Source organism: Leptopilina boulardi, unplaced genomic scaffold (genome assembly GCF_019393585.1).
Source record: "Leptopilina boulardi isolate dan_hultmark-lab unplaced genomic scaffold, ZJU_Lbou_2.1 LbouV2_181, whole genome shotgun sequence".
NCBI classification, from domain to species: Eukaryota; Metazoa; Arthropoda; class Insecta; order Hymenoptera; family Figitidae; genus Leptopilina; species Leptopilina boulardi.
Window position 1 is genome coordinate 36,796 of NW_026137731.1, and position 10,523 is coordinate 47,318.

The 10,523-nt window shown below is 28.5% G+C and overlaps 1 protein-coding gene across 1 annotated transcript; it reads left to right on the plus strand.

The window, feature by feature from the left end:
* Positions 1-5,719: 5,719 nt before the first annotated feature.
* LOC127277830 (zinc finger MYM-type protein 1-like) lies at positions 5,720-10,225 on the plus strand. Its single transcript, XM_051299221.1, has 2 exons — positions 5,720-5,738; positions 7,749-10,225. Exons 1-2 carry the CDS (start codon positions 5,720-5,722, stop codon positions 10,223-10,225), a joined length of 2,496 nt encoding a protein of 831 aa, XP_051155178.1.
* Positions 10,226-10,523: the final 298 nt, after the last annotated feature.

Genomic DNA, 10,523 nt, shown 5'->3' on the forward strand with positions numbered 1-10,523 from the left:
TTTTTATATAATTTTTGAAATAATTATAATTTTAAGATATTATTTCTAACTATTTTAAATACAAAATAAATTTTATGGTTTATTATTTATATATATATGTATTGAACGAAGTCTAAAATTTGTTACTGGGATGTAACACTGTCCTTGTATCTCGATTATTTATTCTTGGCATTTAAACACCGTCTTTTTTCGATTTTTTAATTTTGTAAAATCATTCACGATCCTGGTCATGAGTAACACTAAGTTTTCTAAAATATAAATATGTTATAAATATAAATCAATCAATAGTAACAATAATAATAATAACGAGAAACTGATAATTAATTGTAAAAATAATTTTTTTACATACTAGTAAGTTTCAAAATGTCTGGAAAATTTCCAATTATTGTTTCCAATTGGCTTTCATACAGTTGGAGAACGAAAGATGCCCGATCAAAATCATTTGTGACTGACATTTCTTCCTGTGATATATCTTCCATCCACTTTTGATGGTATCTTTGTAGCAGTTGGTGGGTTAGCAATAATGACTGGTTTGAGAGATTATTTTTCCAATTATCATAAAGATATGGTCCCGTCTCACCTGGCAAAAGCGGCAAAGCCATTAAAGAAAATGGCAATTTTGTTATCTCCGAGTTTGGTTGTACTTTCAAAATTGATTCCAAATTAAAATCAACAAACATTTCATAAACGTCCTAATAATGTAAATTAATTAAAATATTAATAATTGAATGTATATATTTTAAACACATTGAAAATAATAAATTATAATAATTATATTTTTTTTCTTTTTGGTAGCAATACAGACTTATTGATGTCTTAACTTTTGGAAACACATTCGTTACCGCTGTATGTATATTTCTATTACTGTCAGTTATTATTGAAAATACTCTAAATGCCGGAACAACTTCTTTTATTTTTAATAATATTTTTCGATAACATAATTCTGATCTTCCTTTCATTAGGGCCCATGCGCAAGGAATTACCTATTAAAAATTTGCAATTTTAATTATAATAAATAAAAATTAATTTATTATTGAATAAGTTATTTTAAAAGATTATAACTATTATCACCATTTATTTTTCCTTTAATTGTTAAAATAATAATTTAATAAATTTAAATGTCTTGATTAATTGTTAAATAGAATGTTTAGTGGTATTTTAGGATCCGCGTGATGTAATAATAGTGAAACTTTAATGTTATAAAACATTTGCAAATTTGATATAATGATTTTGTATACATACTTGTTCCTCGAAAATTGCTAATAGGGAAAATAATTGATCGCACCATCTATTCGGAGGAACACATTTATCAGTAATGCGCAAAAAGAAATGTCCCTTCCGTAAAAGTGGGCGTGCGAAATTTTCATCAATAATTAATATTGCTGAGTCGTTTTCAGCAGTAACTGATGAATAATGAAATGTGCCATTTTTATGGCTACATAAAAAATTCCAATTTTCATTATTTATTTGATTTTGAAATTCATTCATATTCGTAACATTTGGTAGTGTTATATTTTTTCGCCACCTATACAAAGTGCCCCTTATTCTTTTATAACTTATTAATTCTTCTTCATCTTCATTATCATCATGTCTGCAATAAAAATAGGAAATTTTTAAATAAAATTTTTTTAATAAAATTATTAGTCCAAATTTAATATTTTTGCTACACTAACAATGTTCAATTCATATTTAATATATTTTTGAGAATGATTTTTAAATTTTAGTGTTTTTTTAAAACATGCAATAAAATATGTACAGTTTTCATTAATTTTAAATTTGTCTATGGAGACACTTGGTGAATTAAAATTGAATTACATATTAAGCATAATTTTTCAGAACAAAATGTGCAGGCTTTGACTGAAATTATTTCCTCTTTTCTTGGGTCAACTAGATGATTATGTGCAGTTGTTATTTGAAATACACCATTTCTTAGGACTTTACTAGACCCTGGGCATTTCAATTTTTTTTATTTCTACACTTCAGGTATCTGTACATTGAATTATTACAGGAAAAAAATATATTATTAAAACAAAGTTATTATTATACAACTGCAATAAAATTATTACTTACTTTAAATCGTTAACATTTTTATTACAAATGTATATGTAGCCTTCAAAATTAAAATACTGGTTTCGTAATCTAAAAAAAGAAAAGAAGAATTTTTAATTTTACTTGGTTATTATTATGATAATTATAAAGACAGTATATGGTTATGTATTTTCAAAACACGTATACATCAAAATTTGAGGTGCATGATTTATTATTCCATAAAATAAATTAGTTAGAATACCTATTTATTTTTATTTAGAATCAAATCAGATTATTGTATTGTTATTTTTATATACTCGGAAAAAATAAATTTCATATTTATTTAATCTTTAAACAATATATTGTATAAAGCATGTATATGTATATATATATATATATACTTTTTTATTTCGTCCATTATTTGTATGCAAATTTTTTTCCCATTTAAGAAAAATACAAATGACTTTAAATTCGTAAGGACCAAAATATAGCCTGTAAGATTAACATTTACCGTTAGAAAACAATTTTATTAATTATCTACATATAATATGATATATAATTTTACAATGTATAAGGCAAATGCACTGATTACGACACGATTATAGTTAAGACACTTTTGAAATAGGAAATTCCACGTTTATATTAAAAAAATCAATTTCCGCCTTATTAAACCAATAGCTTATTTATTTAGATAATAAAAAAGTTTTTTTTTAAAAAACCGATTATTTAAATAAACATAAGAAATTAAAATTAATACTTAAATTTTTTATTACGTACGGCACGTTTACATAATATTTTCAATCGTTTTGAAACAGTTATATTAATTATAATATTAAATAATAGTTATTTTTTAAAGCGCGCCACAATTGACTCACGCACCGTAATTGATGCACTTAACCTAGATGACAAATGTTAAATCATAAAAATTAAATGACCAATTATTGATTATGTTGTTTATGGATGATGAATTATTTCATTAAAAAAGAAGAAATATGATTTGGTGAAATAAATTTTTTCTTTTTTTTAAACTCTTTAAAATTAATAAAAATTTTATATTATTATAATATTTTTTGTCAGCAATATCAATTAATTATTATATAGTTTAAGTAATTCCTAATCAACTGAGTAAAAATTTTCTTTACAATTTTATATAATTAAAACATTTTTGTCCGTCATTCTAAACTTTATTTCTTAACCGGTGACAAATACAAGTGATAAATTGAAAAAAAACGTGTTTATTAAATCAATTTTGCAGTTCATTTTTAAATCGCAAAATTTTACCCTCAAATTTCGGTTGCCATTAATCCTCAAATTTTTTATTTATTTTATGTATTTAACTATAATATTTTCGTTAACTTTTTGAAATATATGTGACCTGGACAGTGAAAAGGGGGCTTACGTATAAAAAATTAATTTTATATTGATTGGTTATTCTCATAGAAAAAAGTTTTAACAATTTATTTACAGAAAGTATACCATGTCCATAATTAACAGGATAACAATAATTATTGCTCCAAGGTTCATCAGCGAGGTCCATTCTGAGAGTACTTAACTACTGGTAAGTCCATTGATTTTCCTCTCGATTCGCTCGCTTTATCGTCTCTGTGAGGCATGGCTCATCGCAGGCTAGTGGACCTTTTCGCCAATACACGCAACCCAATCTGTGGAAACTTCGTCATATTGTGCTCCCAATACGATTTGGACTCACGTCAACTAATTAAATGTATATTTACCTCTCCTTTTTCTAAATCTCATGTCCAGGTTGTCACATGGTTTAACATGATTATTTTACTTTGGGCGTGTCGTAAAATGCATGAGTTTTGAAGAAAATTTTAATTGATAAACAAACTTGAATTTTTAAAATTTTAATATTAATTATCTAATTAATTGAATATTTACTATACACAATATTCATTTACATGAAAAAAATTTTGACAACATTTTTTAAATTGTGAAATTTAATTAAAGAAGTTAAAATAACGTTATTGGTAAGCAGGTTTTAAATCTAATTTACACGAAAAATGTATAGTTTGTTAAAAAATTGCTATATAGCCTATTTTGTGGTCACGATCAGTTTTATTTTATTTTTTTTAAAGAAGCATTTTCAAAAAATGAGATAAAAAAAGATTAGTTTTCGTTTCATTTTTTAGAAATGTTTTTTACGTTATTTTACTTTAGAATTTGAAAAATATTTAATTTTTTAAAGATTTTTTTTTACATTTAAAAAATTATATAAATATTAAAATTTCTGACATTTTTTCTTCATTAATTTAGTAACAGTCTTGAGTCATAAACGATTTCTGATTTAATTCAGAATATTTCAAGGTTAATTAATCTTATACATTTTTAATAACTAAAGAAAATTAATATATATATATATAAATTACACAGGCCTGCGAAATTTGAACTTTTTTCAGTTACAAGAACCTGTGGTACTAATTCTCGTAGGTTTTTGCGCGCTGAACACGAATCTGATGTCCAAAATGGCCCATCACGTCAGGATTTTGAGTAATTCAAGGTCAAATGTCCCGAAAATGGCTATTTTGGACACTTTTGGGAATTTTTTCTGGGAGAAAAAATTTTTTTCTTTAATTTTCGAAAGCGCTATCATATAGTGCGTACTCTCAGCTTTAAAACCCATTTTTGAAAATTAATTTACGATTATTTTTAAAGAAGTTATGAACATTTAAATGTATGACCTTGAGTCATTTTTTAAGACTATTAACCCTTAAACGCCCGACTTTTTTGTAGAAATGCGATTTTCGTCATGCTCTGTATTCAAGGGTTTTTGAGGTCGCTGAATACGAATCCGAAGTCGGTTTTTAAAAATTCAAAATGGCGGATCCAATATGGCGGACAACTTTTTTAAAAAACCATTTAATTCCTCTGAAAATCGTTACTCGGGGGTTTTTGGGGTCGCTGATTACGAATCCGAAGTCGGTTTTTAAAAATTCAAAATGGCGGATCCAATTTCTTCAGTGGTAGAGGAATGAGAGCTTTGAAGCAGAATATGAGCCAATGAAGGTAGTAAGTCGTTTGCGCAGTAGACCAAATTATGTTTCTGCGCATACTTACATGTTTCTGCTAGTTTGGGACACGTTCATACCTTACCCTTATTGGTTGGGAACTCTTCTTACCTGGCCTTCATTGGTTGGGTCCGATGATAGTTTTTCAAGATTCGAAATGGCTGATCCAAGATTATGGACAAAAACCAAAATACAGACACAGCCATAAAAATGACTACTAGAAGATTTTTCAATTTAGAAAACTATCATCGGATTTTTACTTAGCGACCCCAAAAACCTTTAAGAGGTCATTTTTATAAATTTACCTCAGTTTTTTAAAGAAGTTGTCCGCCATATTGGATACGCCATTTTGAATTTTTAAAAACTGACTTCGGATTCGTAATCAGCGACCCCAAAAACCCCCGAGTAACGATTTTCAGACGAATTAAATGGTTTTTTAAAAAAGTTGTCCGCCATATTGGATCCGCCATTTTGAATTTTTAAAAACCGACTTCGGATTCGTAATCAGCGACCTCAAAAACCCTTGAATACAGAGCATGACGAAAATCGCATTTCTACAAAAAAAGTCGGGCGTTTAAGGGTTAATAGTCTTAAAAAATGACTCAAGGTCATACATTTAAATGTTCATAACTTCTTTAAAAATAATCGTAAATTAATTTTCAAAAATGGGTTTTAAAGCTGAGAGTACGCACTATATGATAGCGCTTTCGAAAATTAAAGAAAAAAATTTTTTCTCCCAGAAAAAATTCCCAAAAGTGTCCAAAATAGCCATTTTCGGGACATTTGACCTTGAATTACTCAAAATCCTGACGTGATGGCCCATTTTGGACATCAGATTCGTGTTCAGCGCGCAAAAACCTACGAGAATTAGTACCACAGGTTCTTGTAACTAAATTTCGCAGACCTGTGTTATTTTATAAAGCTGTGTAATAAACTACTTTATGCTTATCATTTAATACTTACAATAAATTAGAAATACTGTATAGGAAATTAACTCCTTATACACCAAAATGGACGATACAACGTTAAATGAACGCCGCAGTAAAATATTTTTAAAAACTCTACATCTAATAGTATAAGCACTTAAAATTAAAAAAAAAAATTTTTTTTAAATCGTATCACAAATGATAAAAATTACGTTCAGCCGCTCGCGCTACTTTAAAGTTTAAACATTGACCATTTTGTTATTAATTGTTCAATTGCATTGTAACTTTCCAGAAAACTTCTTTGGACTTTAATGAACAACTTTCTCACTGGAAGTTTGTTGCTGCTGAAAATTTGTCGAACTTCCCCGCATTGAGAAAATTGCACTTCACGAATTTCGCAATGTCTCAATAAAAAATTAATAACTTTTTTATTTTTAATCAAAACAACTTTTTTCTTTTTTGGTCACTCGTAAGATATAATAACACGTATTTTCGTTTTTGTTTCATTCAATAACTTGTAAAATTGACTGACCTGGGGCGAGTTAAAGAAAAAAAAACAATTAAATTTCACGTTTCCAAAAAACCTGTTTTTCTCTTATATTTCGAAACAGGCAGAAGATGGAAAGTTTTTTATTAAGAAAAAAAGATCCGCAATCGAATTCTGTATACGAATATGCCCGAAAAATGAATTTTGAGTGTCCAGAGGACACATAATAAGATAGATATCTTTCGCGCAGTGGCTTATATATCGGGCAACGAAGGAAGAAATGTTAGACATTTTCATATTCCCCGAGATTACATAGAGAACACACGACTTCCGTATTCAATGTATAAGTATTAAGCTTGTATGAAACTTTTACTCTCTTTGGATTTGCTAATCTTAATTGACTTATTACTTTAATTTTCCCCAAAGCAATATTACACTTTAAATAGTTTTCCGTCGAGCAGTACTGGATTTAGCAATAGGCTGAGTAGGCTGGAGCCTAGGGCGGCAGATTTTGGGGGCGGCAAATTTTAAGAAATTATAAATTGAATTTTTTTAAATTTTTTTAATTAAAATTTTTTTTAATTAAAGTTTTTTTAATATTAAAATAATTAGAAGTAAATAAAAGTAATCACGAAGTTAAACTTTTAAAAATATTTTTTTCTTATCTATTATAGTTTTTTGTCTTTATTCAATAGTATTCTTTTTAAAAGCGAATATTTTTTAAAAATAATTAAGAATACGACTGCAACTCCATCTACTTTAGTACTTATTTATATACCATCGAGTTGCACTTCTACGTTCGGCTTTCTCCATTGTCAATGCTTTTACTGTCACTTTATTGTTGTTCTGTCTAATACATTTCGTATAAAGTAAACAAATTAATGATTTCAAATAGCGTTGTATGTGATCTAATTTACATAAAGACTAGTAAATTGAGTGTTATCTGTTTACTTCTAAACATGTTTTAAACATAAGATTATTTTGTTTTTTTAACGCGTAAGGTGGGTATTTACTGTAATTTAAGGTTAGGTTTAAATATTAACGCTTCAGTTGCAACAGTAAAAACATATGTTTATTTAATTTAAAAAAAATAATTTTAAACTTATTTTAAAATTAATCAGTTTCTCGCATTGTACAATATTAATCTCAATTTAATTTATCTTAGGATAATTGAAAAATTTTCAGCCATGAGTGATGGAAGAAAGAGAGCTAGTGGCGCTGAGTATAGAAGAAAATAAAAAATTAGAAAAGAGCAATTTGATCTTGAAATTAAAAACACAGTTAAACTTGACAGTTTTTTAAAAGTTACGAATGTTAGCAACGAGAGATCTGAAATTTCCCAAGAAACAGCAATCTCAAAAACTGTTGACGTTAAATCTGAACAAAAAAATAGTGGTTTAAATTCTCGAATTGAATTAGTTGAAAGTGGATCAGCATCATATTCATTAATATCAGATAGTGTTAACGAAACTTTCGAAAGTGTCAGTGATTCGGAAAAAGAAATTGAAAAAGTGTCTAAAATTGAAAATTCTACAGGTTTAGAGCCTGTCGAATTAAGCAAAGATCCTGCTCTTTGGGAAATAAATGATTCAACAAGAGAAATTTTGTCGAGACATGGGTTTAGTCAAAATATATCGTCCGATTTTTCCAACAGTGAGAGACTATATTCTGATCAACGTCGTTTTTTGACCAAGAATGTTTTCCAAAGAAAGTTAAAAAACAATGAAGAAGTAAACAGAAGTTGGTTGATTTATTCTGAGAGTAAAGGTTCCGTTTTTTGTGGACCTTGTTTGGTTTTTGAAATAGGTGAATCTCAGTCTCAATTTTCCTCTAAAGGTGGTTTCAATGACTGGAAAAATGTTGAAAAGCGTGTAGTTGCACACGAAAATACTCTTCAGCATAAATCTTGTATTCTTGCCATGAAATGCAGAAGTGAATCAGATTCCAATATTGATTCATTATTATTTTCCCAAGTGAATGAAGAAATTTCTTATTGGAGAAATGTCTTAAAAAGAGTTGTTGCTGTTGTGAAAGCATTATCTTCAAGAGGTTTGGCTTTTAGAGGAACTAGTGAAGTATTTGGTGATATGCATAATGGAAATTATATGATGTTTTTAGAAGTAATAGCAGAATTTGATCCTTTTTTAGCTAAACATATTGAATCGCATGGTAACCAAGGATCTGGATCAACCAGTTATTTGTCAAAAACTGTTTGTGACGAATTTATTTTCTTGATGTCAAAAAAAGCTTTTGAGTATATTAGTGAAGAGTTAAAATCATCAAAATACTTTTCCCTGATTCTGGATTCAACTACTGATATAGGACATGTAGATCAACTCACTTTGGTCATTCGTTATGTCTTAAATAATGGAGAAGCTTGTGAACGTTTTATTAAATTCTTACCTTCTGTAGGACACAAAGCTCAAGATCTGTTTCTTGCTGTTACTTCAGAGTTGAAAGCATTGGATATAAATATTGAAGATTGTCGCGGTCAATCGTATGACAATGCTTCAAATATGTCCGGCCTATATAATGGCTTACAAGCTAAAATTAAAGAGATATCACCATTTGCTTTTTATGCTCCTTGTGCAGGCCATTCTGCAAATTTAAGTGGGTCTGCAGCAGCTGAATCGACTGCAGAAGGCTTTTCGTTATTTATGCTGTTAGAAGAAGTTTACGTATTTTTTGTAAGATCGACTGAAAGATGGAAGAAATTAACAACTGAAATTGAAAACAAAAATACGTTGAAAAGAGTTAATCTAACACGTTGGTCAGGAAGAGAATCTGCATGCAAGAGTTTAAAAGATTCATGGTTTGAAGTTCAAAGAGTTTTGAAAAGCATTGAAGACGATCCAGCAGAGAAACCTATTACAAGAAATGAGGCGAAGGGCATACGTATTAAATTAGAACGTTTAGAAACTGCGTTTATGGTAGAGTTTTGGAATGTCATTTTAGAAAGATTGAATAAGGTGATGATTCAAATACAAAGTTCTACAATTGATCTTCAAACAGTAACAGAATTATACAAATCACTTCATGACTTTGTAATAGCTGAACGGGAAAACTTCAAGTATTTTGAAGAGAAGGCGATGGAAATTAGTGTAGTAAAGAAGTACGAAACAGAAACGTGTAAGAGGAAACGAAAAAGAAAGACATTTGCAGACGAAGTACCAGAGGAAGAATTAAGAGTAACAGCAAGTGATCGATTCCGAATTGAAACATATCTGGTAATTATTGATAGATTGTCAGCTGAATTAAAAAAAAGACACGCTGCCTATCTTATTTTTTCTAACAATTTTTCATTTTTGATTGAAATGAACACGTTGTCAGTGGTTGAACTTACAGAGAAAGCTTCTTCTCTTATAAAGGCTTATCCTGATGATCTAGAAGAGAATCTAATTTCAGAATGTATTCATTTTGCGAGCTACATTTCTTCCATGAAAGATACAGAAAGAAAAACATTGATCTCCCTATCGAGTCTCTTAAAATTCTTACGAAATCGTTCATTGCAAAACATTTACCCTAACTTGGATATTGCTTTGCGAATTGCAGTTTGCATTCCGGCAACAAACTGTTCAGGAGAAAGAAGTTTTTCTTGTCTAAAAAGAGTAAAAAATTATCACAGATCATCATTATCGCAGGAAAAGTTAAACTCTCTAGCTCTTCTATCCATCGAATCAAATCTCATAAAATCAATTGATTATGATGAACTTATAGATGACTTTGCAAATAAAAAATCACGTAAACAATTAATGTAGAATCGTTACGTATATTTCTGAAGTCATTTTAAACTGTCAATAACTGTGTCATTGAATTACAATATTTTTATATGTAAAGAATGTTAAATATTTTTATAAAAAATTAAATAAACAATTACAAATAAAAATTGTGCATACGTATTATTAGACCTAATAAAAATGTTACTTTATATCATATATTTTATTGCATGTATGTTTGGACTATTTTCATCATGTATATGCATCTTCTCCCTTTAAACGCTGCCCACAAGTGGGCGGCAAAATTTGGTAGCTTACACTAAAATTGTTTGTAAATCCG